We start from the raw sequence: 18,326 nt of genomic DNA on the forward strand, positions 1-18,326 counted from the left end.
TTAAACCTGTTTTCAAAAATTTGCATTTTCAGGCACCCAAAACGCTGTTGTCATGTAAATGAACAGCCAAAACACATAAAAAGTTTTCTGTTTTTAGTTGAAAACTGTGTTTTTTTTGACATTTGACATGGAGTCTGATAACCCACTGCTACGTAATAAAAGCTGAGGGCGTGAAGTGTCCCAACATTTAGCAGGCATAGAATAGTGGATAAGTACATGAATTTGGACACACGTAATGAGAATATTTAATAAATTATAACGCCCTTCATAAAAAATAAACCTGCATTAATCTGCGACACACTTTTAGCACTTCATCAGGCCTCGGCATCAGCTCACCAGCTTGTTTTACTTTCAAACAATTGACTTTCCCTGTATTGTGCCTGTTACGGCAACCGGCGTCTGTGCTGGGCTTCTGTGAGGCCTGAGCTCTTGGAATGTCATGGCTGAATCGGTCAGCAGGCAAATGATTAACAAGGGGCCATTTGTGCTGGGAGGCTGGACAGATCAGGAGTTGTGTACAACAATGACGTCCACCGGGCCAAACCCACTCCCTGGCATAACAAAGCCTTTTTTCCCCCTCTACCAAACAGACTCTATCTGCCTGCTTCCCTTCCTGTGAGACACAGGCTGTAGGTCTGCCTCGGCCCACTGCGGACAGTCATGAGACCTGCATGCCATTTTGTTCTGGGCTTCATAAGCATTTGTGGGATCCAGAAATATTTTTGAAGGCGAACAAACATCCTCAAAGTGAGTAAAACGAAGCTGAAGACAAAACGTGACTGTGTGGCTCTTGCGTAACATTGTGTTTGAATGAGATTTGCATGAGCTCACCTCAAGAATCCCGTCCTCTGGTAGGTCTGTGCAGTGAACGCCATTCTGCACTTTGTTTTTCCCGTAGAGCGCTCGTAAAGTGGTGGGCCGAAGGTGGCGTGCAATTTCCTGTATGGAAACAAAACACATAACATGACAACAGCTCTGTGATGGGTTACAGTTAGAGCAATGGAGCACATGCTTTGAACAGTGTTTCCCTTGGTAGAGCATTTGGATAAAAGCACAGGTGATGACACATGTGATGATTACTCATGCCTGATGCTGCTGCGATATCACATAACATCACATTCTATCCAGGACATCAGGTTACTCACACTTGTTCATGTTACTCAAACAGATTACTGCAAACATCAGCTTCCTAAACAGACATATGACAGTCACTTCAGAGGCACACAAAACTAAACTTTCAACTTAAACTTAATTGGACATTTTTAGGCTAGCATTAAAATGATAGCAACATTTTTAATCAATATATTGGTAACATCTTTGGATATTATAATTGTTTGTACTATATTTACTTTTATAAAACGGTTAGTTCCTGTCCTTGATTCTGATCAATGGACAATTCTGGTCAACAGCTCTGTTTTATTCACGATAAAACACGGCTATGACCGCTTCACCCAACGGTTCTGTGGACAGAACTACATCACTACATAACACCCTCAGCAACGTAAACTGTTTGTTCTCAATTTATATTGTTCATTCTAGCTTACTGTATTATGTAGAAGAGTATCGTGAGAAAGGGATCAAGTGAGCAAGTTTATTACCTGCATTCAGATTTAGCATTTTCCTTCAGGTCAGTCCTATGTTCATAATAAAAAATCTGTTTAAATGTCCACTGCAATATCTTGTCCTTTTAACAGTTAAGGGGTTTTCCCATGACTGACAGCACTAGTCAAAGCATTTGTCAGTTGCGTCTTGTTCTGTGTTCACAACAGTTCAGTCTTTTCAATTTAAAAGTCTTCGCTACTGAGTGACACACTCATAAAGACAGTCTTTGCCGTCATCTAATGGTGTAATAATGTAACTTCTGTTGCTGTTTACGATTAGGGACTATTTTTTCCAGTGGAAAGAATGCCTTTTTACTTCATAAAGTTTACTTCATGAAAGTTGCATTGATACATATTTTTGACTTTAATATTTGTACTGTGTGGTAACCGTTTTATAAAAGCAATAAGGTACTCAAGGCTAATGCTGTATCGTGAATAAGTCACGGCTGAAGGGGTCCGCTTCGCGTCATGCCTAACAACGCCCTTCAGCCGTGACTTATTGACGATACAGCACAGCCTCTCGTAACTTATTGCTTACTTAGATTATCTTTATCTTTTACATTTAGATTATCTTCGTCGTCATCTAACACTCACTTAAATTCAGTTTGAAATCAAAATTGACAGTTCTTGCTTTTATGGAATATTGCAGTATTTATTCTAAACAATTTATCTGAGCACATGACATGTTTACTGGCATGAGGGCAGGACAACCTGTCACTCACATGGGATCACAGCAATAGTAAACCACAATGATCCAATTAATTTCCGATGACCAACATCAAGTCCCGCCCTACATTTTTTCTTATTTGAGAAGCCATTTCACTCAGATATACGTCACAATAGGGAAGAAAAGATGATTGCAACTTCCGTTTCATGCAAATAATAATTTAATGACACCGTTAAATGTCATCTTTAGCAAATCTTGAAATGAATATCCATTTTTGTACTGTACATTATAACGTTGTGATGGCTAACCTCACTTTTAACACTTGAAACAAGAATGACTGATTTTAGTTTATAGTGTTTTATTTTTTATTTATATAGACAAAATACTTTAGATTTTTTGTCTATTTAACGGTTATCACTGTCAGAAAAAAATTAACCTTATCAACCATCAAAATGTGCATATTAGCACCTAAGAGTAGTATTATGTACTTGTTCTATGTACACATAATATGTACTACTATGAACCTTTTAGGGGTAAATAAGGTACAATTTTTGCACATTTTTTCGAAGAGTGAGCCATAATATACAATAATTATGTGTTTATCTGTGTTGGACAGAATTTAAATACCAGTGCTTCCCAAATGAAAATGGTTCAATCCAGAATTATGACATTATTTGTGTGAAACTCAACAAGCTGTTATTTTCTCTGGTCAAGCTCATCTCAACCTGACATTAACACCAGGCTGGCAAAGAACAGACTGCTCAGCATTCTAGGCATGCTGTCATCTAGCAAAAAAAAGTCAAACGGTAGCAGAGGAATACAAGAGATACAAAAGTCCCACAGTTAAAACTAAGACCAACAAAATGGGCCTGATGTAGTTGAGTGTAACAATGTGAGTGATATATATATATATATATATATATATATATATATATATTGATTATATATGATCACCTTTACAAAGGTGCACAAATGTTAAACAAATACTCCTCCCCTGCCATTACAGCATGACAGAAGTTCAAGGGGTCTTGGCTGAGTTTACTTTGAGTTTATATTTCACTGCCCTTTCAGCAGAATGTTGGACTAATACCAGGTCTTGACTTTAATTCGCACTCACATGTGCTTTTCATTCAGAGCTCAGCTGGCCAACTGGCTAAGGCTAAAATGGAACGTGATGAAATGAAATGTTCCTGAGGACACAAGCCCCGGCGGCTCTACTGTCCTCTGCTAATCTCTACCAGTAGGAAATCTAACTCCCAATCTCTGCCCATGGGGGGTGGGTTATCTAAATGTAAATAAATTGTGTTTCCTTAACCACACCCATCTTGTCACTTCCATTTTGATCTCTGGATTTCCATTTCAGTGGCCTGGAACTTGCTGAAGATCACACAGTTTAAACAAAAAGGGAGTATTAAGCGACCACACATTCTCATGAGAGAAAGTCTCAGGCAAAATTAGTGTTTTGGTTCAAATAAAGGCAGCACTGTAACATATGATTTCCTTTCTTAAGCTTTAGAGACTTTTGCTGGTTAGTTATTATCCTTATCTTGTCGACATTGAAAAAGCACATGAAGGCAATCCATTCTTTGGTTTTATCTAGATATGATGTCTGCTTTGTAATTAACAAAAACGAGACGGAGATCTAATATCATGGTTAGTATAGCAAGCTTCACTCGTTTCATATTAATAAGTCAGTTAAAATGTATAGTGATGATACAGAACAGGCACATCCTCATTTGATTAGACACAGATGACTAACACACATCTCTGAGGCAATACTGGCACAGTCTAAAATGGCAAAACAAAAATTAATAGTTTAAATCTTCAAAAAGTCAAATGTAACATGCGATGCTAGTATGACACCAAGAAAAAAAGTACTAAAAAGTACCATGGTAATACTCCCAGAACCTTGAAGTTCCACATATATACCAAGGTACATGAATAGTTTATCATTTAGTACTACAGTAAACATTGTTTAGCACTACGGTAAACATCAAAGTACCATGGTATTACCATCCGATACCTTTGTCCGATTACTGCCACCATACTTTTTGAAAGAGGGATACACTACCATTTGAAAGTTTGGGGTCAGTGTGATTTTTTTAAATGTTCTTGAAAAAAAAAAACCTTTGGCTCACCTCTCTTTGGCTACTGTATTTGATCAAAATACAGTAAAAAAATTGCAATATTGAGAAATATTAATAAAATATTTTTTTTTCTATTTAAATGTATTTTAAAATGTAATTTATTCCTAATTTAATACAAAGCTAAATTTTCAGCAGCATTACTCCAGTCTTCAGTGTCACGTGATCCTTCAGAAATCATTCTAATATGCTGATTTGGTTCTCAAAAAAACAATTCTTATTATTATCAAAGTTGAAACAGTTATGCTGCTTAATATTTTTGTGGAAACAGTGCTACATCTTTTCAGGATTTTTTGTTAAATATAATGCTTGAAAGAACAGCATTTATTTGAAATATAAATATTTAGTAACATTATAAACGACATGTTGATTTAATGTATCCATGCTGAGTAAAAATAGGAATTTCTTTCAAAATACCCCAAAATTGGAATGGTATTGTATATATTCATCTTAACTGAGCTTAAAGGTGCCATTGAACATTTTTTTACAAGATGTAATATAAGTCTAAGGTGTCCCCTGAATGTGTCTGTGAAGTTGCACCTCAAAATTCCCCATCATTTTTTTTAAATTAATTTTTTTAACTGCCTATTTTAAGGCATAATTAGAAATGCACCAGTTCAGGCTGCGGCCCCTTTAATTGCATTAATTGCATTATACAGACTGCAAGTGTTCAAAAATGAAAATAGCGACGGCTCTTGTCTCCGTGAATACAGTAAGAAACGATGGTAACTTTAACCACATTTAACAGTACATTAGCAACATGCTAACGAAGACAATTTACAAATATCACTAAAAATATCATGGTATTATGGATCATGTCAGTTATTATCGCTCCATCTACCATTTTTCGCTGTTGTCCTTGCTTGCTTACCTAGTCTGATGATTCAGCTGTGCACAGACCCAGACGTCAATACTGGTTGCCCTTGTGTAATGCCTTGAACATGAGCTGGCATATGCAAATATTGGGGGCGTACATATTAATGAGCCTGACTGTTACGTAACAGTCGGCGTTATGTTGAGATTCGCCTGTTCGTCTGAGGTCTTTTAAACAAATGAGATTTATATAAGAAGGAGGAAACAATGGAGTTTGAGACTCACTGTATGTCATTTCCATGTACTGAACTCTTGTTATTCAACTATGCCGAGGTAAATTCAATTTTCAATTCGATGGCACCTTTAATCAGTCGACTAAAGCATTTACTTTGTTTTAAATAGACAAATTATTGTTTTAGCCTGACTAGAATTGGACTTTTAAAGTGCATTTAAATGACACATAGATATGCTCACAGTGAGGCTCATTTTGAGTGTTGAGAGAATTCCTGGCAAAGCTGGCTCACTATAATTGCGTTAGTTACCCATAACTGCAGCTACTGAGCTTAATGTCACTGTAATGAGTCCTGCCAAGCCCAAACACTAATGGCTACACACAAACTACAGGCAACGATTAGGAACAAACAAGATAAGGGAGACCATTTCGCCTCTCACTGCCTCTTTGTCTCAAGGAACTCCTTTGGGAAAATTGCTTTAATCAGCACGTTTGCATGACTGAGATATCCATGTTGGTGAGATCCATTTCTAACGGCAGCTGTTTGACGTCAGCATTGATAATGTGCGTGTGTTCTCATTCTAAACAGAGCTGCTGCCACACACTGCATATACACACTAAACGTCCCTCACCCCACCACACAGAACATAAAGAGAATGTCAACAGAGAGGACACACTGACGTAACACTACTGTCTATGTAGACCGAGGCGAAAAAATCGTTGCCTCACAAACCCTCCTCTCGCTGTTTACTGATAAAATGGGGCTGTATTCAGAGAGACGTTCCAGTCTTAGAGCAGAGTGGCATGACTTAACATCTGAGTATATGGATATCTGACACTCAGTGCCATTTAATAGTATTTGGCAATCATCACAAATTACTGAACTAAAATAACTGTATTTTAGAGGGACAGATTCACACTAGATGGGTAAACTAGCCTTAATTGGTCAAACGGGTGAAATACAATCTGGGCACATAGACTGTGTTAACAGAGTGTACTGTTCCAGACTTAAACTCCTCACATTTAACCCTGTATGTGCCTGCTGTTTAGAATGGCAGCTCATACTATTGGGTCCAAAAGATGCTTGTGCATTTTGCACTAATTTGATCATTTAATAAATGTTTACATTATAAATTATTTTATCAGCATAACATCTACATAACCGCATAACATAACATCTAAAAGGTATATTTGATCAAATGAATGTTTATCTGTATTTTTGATTAAATAAATGCAGCCTTGGTGAGCATAAGAGGCTTCTTTCAAAAACATTAAACATCTTTACCAACCCCACACTTTTGAACTATAGTGTACATTAGATTCTGAATTTCAGATTTTTAGTTTAATCTCAGACATTTAGTTGACACTGAAGCTGATCACAAGGTCTGAATCTTTTAGTTTCCAGTTTTCATCAATGCAGCCTGGGCTCTTACCTGTAAAAACAGCCATGTTTATTAAATGAGGCTCATTCTTCACACCCCCTCCATCAAGGCCTCTCACTTCAAAGCTATCAAAAGAGTCAATGTGCTAATCTGCCTGGTATATGTTAATTAACTAGCAATAGATTCCAGCCACTTTCATTTACGAGGACCTTTTGTAACCCCAACCAAGCCAAAATGGCTCTTTCTAGACAAATTACCAACACGTGTAAATATACAGTAATTAAACATACATAAAGCAGTTTAAAATACTAAAAATCATGTAATATAGAATAAAAGTCAATTTGTTTTCAGCATAGGGTTTTCTGAGATATTTACTAAGTTTTAGTTCAAGCTTGTAAGGCAACCAATCACTACAAGTTCTTGTCTTTTTCTCCTACTTGATAATTTTGTCTACAGCAACTGATCAGATATAAAAGTATACATAAATAGGTACACTTCTCACTGAGCGGTATGACACACTATGGAAAAGTTTGGTTTGTGCACATTTAAATCTTCTTTGAGAAAAAATTGATTGTAACCTTTAGTCCCAAATGAGTGACGTAGGACCTTGAGAATTAGCGACATCACAATTGTGCTTTCACCAATGGACCCTCGAACAAAACACTTCACCACAGGTGGTGGCAAGGGAATTGTCCATGTAATTAGCATACTTGAAGTCATTTGAATAAGAAGCATCAGGCAAATGGCAATGAACAAAGTAACCATTTATCTAAAGGTGCGGCCACATTAACCGTTGTTTGGCGAATTTTATTGGCAAAATCAGTAATTTCAATAGGAATCCATGCGATTGAGAATTTCATGTGAAGGCAAAATATTCCCCCACACCAATTTTGCACCAGGTTCAAGTTAGTCACTCAAATTCACCACACTGACCAACAGAAAGCTGCTTAGGGTTGAAAGTGGCCTGATGAAGGCTTGTTAGCTGCAATACGTTGGTATATGGAATTGTTTTTAAATCATTTAGGCCATGAGTAAATAAAGGCTTTTTAGATTTCTTAACCCTGAATGCCTTGGCTTTAAATGTTTGTTTTCTTTTCATGGGTTGAAAGCGACCTTTGTGTGAGCTGTGCTTCAGACATCTCTACACTATTGACAATTGTGTAATTGTAATTGTGTAATTGACCTTTTTGCCCAGAAAATGTTGCCGATATTTTGCTGATGTGAACGCTAGAGTGAATGTAGGAAAAAAGTTTGTGTGGTGATACATAAACTATTTTATTTTTTGTCATTAATGAACTATTTTTAACAGGCGAAATGATCAACAACAAACCAAAGTAGACTCTTAATGTTAGGAAAATAGAGGGAGTAAATCTAAACTAATTTGGTGCCAGATGACGGGCAGATTGTGCGAGGCAGTTCCAGTTCAGTCCTGGTCACATGGCTCACTCACTCCCTGTTCCTGGTGCCACTCTGATGTAAGAGGGCCTTAATTAAGCAGCAATCGATGCTGTGGGACGACACTGGAGCCTCCTAAGAGAGCACCACCATGGTAACTACAGGTCTCCACGGCCCTGCCTTTATGCCCACATACTTCAAGCACTGACACATGCTAGAACTGAGCACTATTTGAGATCACAATTAAACCCTGACTGATTGAATAACCTAGTCTGTGGATGAACAATTTGGTTTACAACAGGAAATGTACAAGGGCAGATGCTGTTAGAGAGCTAATTATTCTGCCATGGGAACAAATGAGAAACTAATGTTCTTTATGAAACAAAATATCAAGGATAAATCTTTAAAAAATTAAATTTCACTTCCAATTAAAATATACATTACGATAAGCATAGATTTTCAGCCATCAGGAAGAAAGTATTTTATGTATTCTCTGGCCAGGTCAAAAATTATTTTTCATAAAAATCAAAATTTCGTTTATCTTTTGAAATAAAATAGTTCAATGAACTATGAACAGAGACATTGTAAGGGAAGAAGACAGCCCAACTGTGCAAAAACAAATTTAAATACAAATAGTTAAATCATAATACTCAATATGGTGGGAGTAGCTCCACCTTACATTTAAAAGAGCCGATCAGTTTTTTTTCATAGAGGCATCACTTATTTATTTACACATGCATGCACATTTACTATAGACTAGCCTGAAAAATATTGCTTTTTTTGCACGATTTGACCACAATTTAGGATAAGTGCAAGGGAATTTGACTATTTAAAAGCACACTACCATCATTCAAAAGTCGGTGGTCAGTAAGAATGGTTTTTTTGTTGTTGTTGTTGTTTTTTTTTTACAAAATTAATACTTTTATTGAGGAAGAATGCAGAATGCATTAAATTGATCAAAAGTGAAAGTAAATATATTTATTATGTTACAAATGATTTTCAAATAAATGCTGTTCTTTGGAATTTTATATTCATCAAAGTATCCTGAGAGAGAAAAAAAAATGTATAACAGTTTCCAAAAAATATTGGACTGTTTTCAACATAATGTTTCTTGAGAATATTAGAATGACTTCTGAAGGATCACGTGACACTGAAAACTGGAATAATGGCTGCTGAAAATTCAGCTTTGCCATCACAGGAATACATTACATTTTTAAAAAGATTAAAATAAAAAACAGTTGTACTAACATCCCACATTATTACTGTTTTTACTGTAACAAATAAATGCAGCCTGGTTGAGCATAAGTGACTTTCAAAATCTTACTGACCCCAGACTTTTGAACTTTTGATCCAAACTTTTGAACCAAAACATTTTTTTAAATGCAGCTGCTCTCAGTAGAAACACTATGGCCATTTTAACAGCCTTTTGAACGTAGGAGAACCATCCACAGCATGTTCTGTTATTTGTACTTGAGTGATTCATGCCTTTTCAAATACTCTAATCTGGAAAAAAACCTCATTGTTACTAATTGCCTTTGCTCTTTATTTGCAGGCTATAACATGTTGTTTGTCTGTCATTTTTCCCACAGACAGATCTAACAGGACTGTACAGAAGACACGTGAGACAACAGTGTCAATTGTGCTTTGTTTCTCTGTGTAGCAGGCAACAGTCCTTGACTGACACAGAGCCATACTAGAACAAGAACACTAGATTAGCAACATCCTATTAAAACTGAGCGCAGGGCACTCAAAAAATAATTCACAAACTTGACCTTACATTGTTGAGCTGTATTAAAGACATAATTCTACCTCCATAAACCATTGTGTTTACTTTTGATACATTTGGAGGACATGGATACACAAAATGCTCTGAGACCACATGCTCTTGTCTGAAGTAGGCAAACACTGTGTCCAAACATCTAATACTTTATCTTATCTCCATTGTCTGTGACAAATCGGGAACGTTACATTGCCACTCTATAGGTTTACCATGTTACAAGTTACCTTCGTTTCCAAGTGGAGGTTCAGTTACGGTATTTTGGAACCTGGAGCTGAAAGCCAGTCAGTCATTGACAGGCATTCAGTTGAACTTTGTCAGTTGATACGATCTGTCGGCACAATACATTATTCATGAACTCCGACACCATATGAGACTTAAGCACAACTAAGTGAACAGGATCTTGGTGTGTTCTCACACCGAAAACAAATAGCTAATTTCTTCTGTACAACCTTGAACAAAAGTCAGCCTTTTGGAGCTTAACAGCTCAAACAGATACATACAGAATGTAAATTAATGTAGAAAGGCAGACAATAACAGCAGGTATTTAACAGAAACTGGAGAATTCATTCTTTTGTGAGCTCTGTCTGTTCTAATAACACAGCAGAATGCAACAAAATGTACATTTGGAAACAACCTTGTTCAAGGAAGTTTTGTCTAGATAAAACATTGTTTCTTTGTGTACACAGACACTTGAGTCAGAGAATCAGGTTACACTGAACAATACTGTCAAAACAAGAAGGAACAAGAAAGTTAAAATCTCCCATCAATTGACTTTGAGTTTACAACTTAAAGCCAACAGGATCTGCCATGATGAATTTTTCACTACCTTCACACATATCTCCTTGCGCTTTTACACTTCTATCAACATGATAAAGAGATCTGTAACAGATCAAGGTAGTGGAGAGGAGCAGAGTGTTCCACTACTGATATCATTCCTGGATACAGCAATACTACACCACAAACAGGTCAGAAGATAGTGTTCAGAAACCACATTCTTAAAAAAAACATTGGTAAAATACCTCTATGTTGACCATGACCTTGAAGTAAGACTGTCCTAAAAATGAGACACGACTATGAAAATGACCAAAGTTGGGGCATTAAAGTCTGATTTATGGCCAACGTAAAACCTTACAGTATGTTTTCATATATTTCAGTTGGATTGCCTGGACAGGGTGATGTCTCTCTCATAATAGTGAGGTTTCAAAAAGAATACTTATCCAAATCATTTGTTGCATACAAACCTTTTATTAGAGAGAAATATTAAAATTATAGCCGATAACTGACAACCATTAACGTTAAAATAATTATCAGTTTATGTTGACAACCAATAAATGGCCTAAACACATTAAAAATGAAACATTTAAATGCTTTTTTAGTCATTTTAATTCCTATAAGTGAATTTAGGCATAAATCATAATGTGCAAGAAGAAAAAAGGATACCAATTTTGAGATTTGCCAAAGATTACATTATGTTAACAGTGTTATTAAATTATTAGTGTTTTTAAAGATCAACTTTGAGTCAACGTTATATGACAGCAAAGGTAACCTAAATGTAAGAATAGGGAAATCCAATTAAATACAAACAACAAAACAACAAGGTCTGACTGATCTCATGTCTTCTATACAGGGGCTGATGCTACATTAGGACACAAAGAGGCCCAAAATTCTTCCAAATGAAGCATGTGTCTTCAGGTTAGTCTTCAATGTTGCTGACATAATGTTTCTTGTTTTCCACCATGCAATGGACAATGCCGTGGTACTGCTCCCCGATATGGCCTTTCTCTGAATCAAAAATAAACGTTACAAGGCAACTCTCACAGTCCTTCTCATGTCACTACCATTTGATAAGGCATTACACAACACTAAAGTGTGTTCGGCAGTGGGAAAACCTCAGAGGTGTGGAGGTTACCAGAAAAGAAGGTTAATGAAGCATGCTGAATCTAGACTGACAAATCACATCATCAAACACTGACCTTTTCCCCCAAAAATCTATCATACAGATCTCCAAACTCTGCAACAGAACATGTCATTAAAACTGTCTTGTGCTCAGAAAACTTTATGATGCTCTCACTAAACTTTACACATTCCGACCCGAATTAATGTAATCTTTGTGTTTGCACAGGATTTTGAAACTTTCGGCTGAAATGAAAGAAAAACATGCCTGCCTTCAGACTCAAACAGCGATGAAGAGTATTATCCTCTCTTTATGAACTACAACTAATCCTTCACAAACAATGCTGAAAATATTTCTCCCCTTCTTTTGTTCACACAATCTTGGAGTCTCAAAGTGTTAATGGTTTATCCTTATATCCGCCTCACAGATCAATTTGATCTTTCTGCATTTTGCTCCTGTTATATAATCTTAAGGACTGCTGTAGTCTAGGACAGGGATTCCCAAAATTTTCCATTCCAGGACACAGCTAGACAAGTATAATTGATCTCAATTATATTTGAGATGGTAGGGTACTGTAAGCTTAATCTTAATCAAACATATGATATGACAGAAATCAAGTATTTAATAATTACATTTTAATTTCTTCATTTACAGACATTCAGATGTATGAAATCTCCATAAAACCTTGAAACGCACTCGCTCCGGTCCTGTAATGAGAGTGGTTAAACTCACAGTGTTCAGCGCAGAAAACACTCTTATGCTCGTTCCTTGTGTATACATGTGAAATGCTTTTTACAAACATATTTACCCTTTGTGTTGATAGATAGCCAAATGTACGCGAGGTAACCATGTCTCTAAAAGACAACAGCGCTGAGTTGAACAGACGACAGAGATGAATGAACAGACCTGAAACAGCCTTTCATGACATTTGAATTCTCCGATGTAATGCAATCTCATGCAGAATACAGCGCAGTGATTGGAGTGAAAGGGTTTCTACTCATTAATAATGTGATCCACTCTGAGACCCTGAAAACACTGTTTTTACAAGTAGCACGCGCGTGCATCACTTTGAAACACGCAGCGCATACTTATATAATTAAATCGCAGCCTTTGCGATTCAAAAATCAAACCAAGCAATATCTCGATTTCTATTTAATGTTGTTATATTGTGCAGCCCTAGACTAAACTGTTTGTGTCTGTGTACAGTATGTGTCATTCACTGAAACATAAATTTGGCTGCAGCAAAGTGACTTTGCTCGCGCAACCCATCTTTTCCCACTCTGCGACCTACAAATTTGAGAACCCCTGGTCTAGGAGACAACAAATAAGTCTGCATGCACACAGCTTCCATTACAATAGATGCAGTCTGTGGCACACCTTCAGTTGATAGTCACTCTGTAGCTACTCTAGCCACTTTATTTTGTCTGTTCATCTGAAATAAATCTGGTCATCAACACAAAACAGTACTGTGCATATTGCAAGACTATCTAGCAAACGTTCATTGGACGAACATTCATTGAATCCAAATGATGAATATTAGAATGACTCAAATTGGAGTTGTTCACTATAAAGGCCTTGCAGTGTTAGTATGCTAGCTCCAACATAGAGCAGCAACACTCTTACGCAGACAAAATGTGCTCAAATACAGCTTGAGCGATGATGGCACTCCCCTACCACATTTCCTTTCTAAAGGTGGTGTTTATTGTTATCTCCAAAAAATAAAAAATAGATTAAAATATTAGGGCTATAAATACCATAATAGTATACTGCATAAATAGTACTAAAATAAAACTTTACTGTACTTTAAATAAAATGGCAACAAAATACAGCATGTACATACCTTGCTAAGTGCTGTGCTTCATTTATTCATGTTGAAGAAGGAAGAAATGAATTACTGAATTCTGTTTAAAACACTAATACAAGGCTTTCTAACTTTATAAATGGATGTAAGCACATGGTTGTGTTGTATATGTGTTTAGTGTGATTTGGTGAATGAAAAGGAATGGATGGTAACCCCTCATTTATTCACAGCAACAATCAAAAAGTGTTTACAGTACAATATCTAGAACAGTCTATCTCCCTAAAACACATATAATAACTATGTTTTATGCATCATACTGGCAGTGTTTATAAACCACAGACATGTAGCCACAGATCCAGCACAAAAGGAGAGGGGAAAGCAGGAGAACATGTCAAAATAAAGAGCATGAGTTAAAAGAACTTGTGAGATATAAGACAATAAGTGTTGCTGTTGTGACTAGACAATGCTGATATACAGCCTGTCTGAGTGTTTAACAACCAACCACACACTCTCACGCTCTCTCTCTTTCCCTCTGCACCATGTGTGTGTGTGTGTGAGAAAGAGAGGGTGGGGGAGGACCCAGGGCGGGACTGTCAATTGAGAAGTGCGTAGCTCTTTCCGGAACCCATGATTGAGCAATCCAGTTTGACCTTGTAAAGGTCACAACACTAGAGCCATGTTCAGAGTATCAAAGCCATTTGTTTAAAGAACACAAATATCTATTAGGTGAGCATCAGCTTGTGTAATGCATAAACTGTGAATAATTTAGTCAATAGAAACATTTCATATAATTTTGCCCATACTCACTCTTAAGTAATACAATGCTAACAGCAAGACAGTTTTCATAAGAAAAGCATCTATTTTACGAGGTGGCTATTTCATATGAATTTGACTTGTAATGATTTTTAGGAAAGCAAAATGGTCCACCAATAAACCTAATCGTCAACGGGGAGTAAGCAGATTGTACGAATGCGATAAGAATTAGCCACCAATTCGCCAAAAAAATAGTCATGAATTGCCATGAGAGTTTGTTAAATGGATGATTTGTCCCAATGTAACTGCAAAAAATGAAAACGTATTAATTTATTTGTGGCGGCTATTACATTTTTTATTTGATCCTTTCTATATTATTCATTGGAATTTTTTTTCTATTATTCCACGGTCTGTCGGAATACTCGATTCTGATTGGTTGGAAGATGTGCGTTAAAATCGTTAAACGCACAGGTAGTTCTAATCAGTTTAATCATCATTACAAATTAATGCACTGCCTTATGATGTGTGTTATATTCGCAATGAATCAGCAATTTGTGATGACACATATTGAAGAGCTTGCCTTCATTTCATGTCACAGACATTAACCATGAAATGCTACTTGCTACTGCTAGAAGAAGGAATTCTAATACAGAGAGCATTATACTGGACAAAACTTTTGATATATATTGAGTGTAAGATGTCATAAATACTTTTTGTTATATATTTTAAATTGTATTATTCAATTTTTATTAAAAATCCTGATATATATTAAAAATGTATTAAATTTTAAATGTGTATCTGCTAAAAGATAATTTTGTCAATTTATTTTTAACTTATGTACATATATAGATGACTAAAAGCTAACAATTCATGGGGTCTTTGACTAAAACTCTAGAGCCCATAGTCAACCATTTTACCCATCATAGGGAACCAAATTGACCATAAGCGAGTGCCACACTGAAAATGACAAAGTCCACATTATTATCAAACCTTTTAGTGCTGTGCGTAAAGCCGATAAACCCTAACCCAAGGACTCAAAGGAGCAGGTATTGTAATCCTTATCTAATGGTACATCATGACTGGTACCTGCAGTTAACAAGCTATCTCTGTTAGTAGTAGAAAACTTGGCAGAATTGTGGCCACCTAGAGCGGAAACAGTCGTCATGCAACATGAGTGGGCAGACTAATCTTTCGTAAAAGACGAAACCTTCATGGCGGTGTACATTTCGACTGGCTGATGCAGACACAAAGCAGGTTTTTACCTGGTTGGGGTACAAATGATATGCCTTCAGAGCGCTACAGATAACATGATACATAAGGAAAAAGAGGTCACTGAGTCCAAGAGACTGAAGGACCATTAAGTCTCTGTTATAACTTTCATAAAGCCTTGATATGACCTTGAAGTCACGTTAAAGATGAATGCTCAGATCTTACAGTATATAAAAAGAGAACTGAAATGATTAATGCTATGCTTGTGGGTATAAGCACATTACTTGGGAGAGAAACACACACTATAACATGGTATGGGATTGAACAGTCTTGTCACTCACAGGGTCTGCTGGTCCACAGAAATCCCGAAAGACTTTGGGCGCATCAGTAGCATGGATCTCCAGGGCCATGCAAGGTCCAGAACAAAGTTCATCCACCATATTCTGCAACACAAGCAGTCAAGAGTTAACGATTCCCCTGGTCTACCTGCGGTGCCTGTACCAATGAAAGAGCTTATTATCTGAACAGACCTTGGGAAGACATTGGAGCAGCTGGAGGACTCAAGTTACCAGTGTGCCTCTTAATAAATATATAAATTAAAGGATGTCAAAGCAAACAATTGTTGCTATTGTTCTTGGAACAGGTTATTTGCAACAAGACTAGTTCTCATTCTCTTTTAATCTGGTTTGATGAGTTGGCCTCTGTGTTTGGTATGTATAACTTTGTGGGGTATTAGAATTATGGGGTGAATGTGAAGAGCCCACAAAGCACAGACCACTGAACAGCCTGCAATGGCATCTTTTTAGTTTTATATTTCAAAAAGAATAAGCACTTAGTTCCATTTTTGCATCTCAAAGACACAAAGCCTTTCGGATAAACCTATTAACAATGTATGGGTTACATTTTGTGACTACATACAAACAAATATTTCAAAATCAAACATTTATGAGATCTACAAAAATAAAAACAACAATTGTAAAAGTTATATTACCCGAAAAATTACCATCATAAACCATTTATAACCTGCATGAGAAACTGTTGTACACTCTTAAAAATAAAGGTTCCAAGAAGGGTTTTCACAGTAATGCCATAAGAGGAACAATTTTAGATTTCGGGTCCAGAGAACCTTTCAGTGAACAGTTCTAAAAAGAAACGTTTTTTTTTTTCTTTTTCTTTCATTTTAATAATCTAAAGAACCTTTTTCTACAATAAAGAACCTTTTGTGCAATGGAAAGGTTCCATGGATGCTAAAGGTTCTTCATGAAACCATATATGGCAACCAATATTTTTAAGAGTGTAGGTTATGGTTAAATAATGAAGACAGAGAAGCATCAAAGAGCTTCCCCATTTCATTAGAAATCTCAGTGTCAATGTAACCGCAGTCTCTGCAACCCCATATAAGCAGTGCTGTTACAATGATATGATACAATGATAACATGGAATATATTTGAGTATGCAAACATTGCAAAGCAATGCAAGGATTATGCCTGTAGTGGAGATCATGGTTTAGGTTACTATGAAATTACTACCAAAGGCTGTGCCCTACATTACATAATAAGAGGATGAGCGATGACATGGCAACATGGTGCTAAATTTTGGGAAAATCATTGTTTACTATATTATAATATCATGGAACTTCACAGGGTCTTTAAATCTATAACTGATAAGATCACAATAAGATCTGCTTGGCACAAGTACACTTTGTTTCAGCAGCTAGAGTAAGACAATACATGACTTTACTGTATATTTTTGCAGAACAACATCATTAGATCCCATTCTCTAAATTTGTGCACTTACACTAGTATAGTTCAAAAATAGTGGCACACTCACTTAAGTGTTTCATAGGTACTTTGCACCTGCAGCATGCAGTCTGCGTTTTGGTAAATGTGAGGCAATCAATATGTTGATGAGACAGTTTTCATGGCAACAGACAAAGACCTGTACTCCAAAATAGCCTCTGGCTTTAATGACCCGGAACTGAAAATGGCTTATTTTTGGTCTAAAAGACTTGTGTGAACATTATAAAATAAATTATTGCTTTTCGGCTGAAATAGAAAGAGAAGACAGTGATTTATTGAAGCTAAATAGCAAACAGGAATGTGAAGGTTGTTCCTGTGAACCAAAATTCCACGTACTGTGACACAACTCTCTGTCAAGAACAGGGAAACTGCCATGAGGCGAGCATGCATATATTTTTATATGCCCCATCGATGCCTTGACAGATAAGTTTGCAGGAGACAGGTGTGAATGCAGTTACAATCAATGCTTTGGCGAATACACCTTCTTCACTCAATGAATAAATGAACAACTAGAATCTCATTTGAGCTGGAAAAGGGAGCAGAACTGAACCTCCTTTGACTGGACCCTTGAATTGTCATGAAGTTTAAACAGCAACTAAACCGTATGAGCAGCTATAAAAACAAGGGTTTAATAAATGTATTTGGTTCCACTTTATATGAGGTGTCTTTAACTACTATGTGCTTACATCAAAAATAAATGTTATGCAATGTACTTATTGTGTTCATGTGGTATTGCAAAACGTATCTGCTGCTATTGAGGTGGGAAACTACTAAACTAGGGACAGGTTTAGTGGTTTGGTATGGTTAAGTTTAAGAGTGGATTAAGGTGTAGGTGTAGGGTCAACAGTGTTATTAC

At 36.5% G+C, this 18,326-nt stretch overlaps 1 protein-coding gene across 1 annotated transcript in view; it reads right to left on the reverse strand.

Moving 5' to 3' along the window:
- Window positions 1–18,326, reverse strand: part of nme7 (NME/NM23 family member 7) — a 37,722-nt gene that overhangs the window by 872 nt on the left and 18,524 nt on the right. The window contains exons 10-11 of the mRNA XM_048199764.1: window positions 16,013–16,114; window positions 832–939 (exon numbers count right to left, since the gene is read on the reverse strand). Of these exons, the coding sequence (XP_048055721.1) occupies window positions 832–939; window positions 16,013–16,114 (210 nt within the window). The remainder of the gene's footprint in view (window positions 1–831; window positions 940–16,012; window positions 16,115–18,326) is intronic.

Source organism: Megalobrama amblycephala, linkage group LG8 (assembly GCF_018812025.1).
Source record: "Megalobrama amblycephala isolate DHTTF-2021 linkage group LG8, ASM1881202v1, whole genome shotgun sequence".
Classification (NCBI taxonomy): domain Eukaryota; kingdom Metazoa; phylum Chordata; class Actinopteri; order Cypriniformes; family Xenocyprididae; genus Megalobrama; species Megalobrama amblycephala.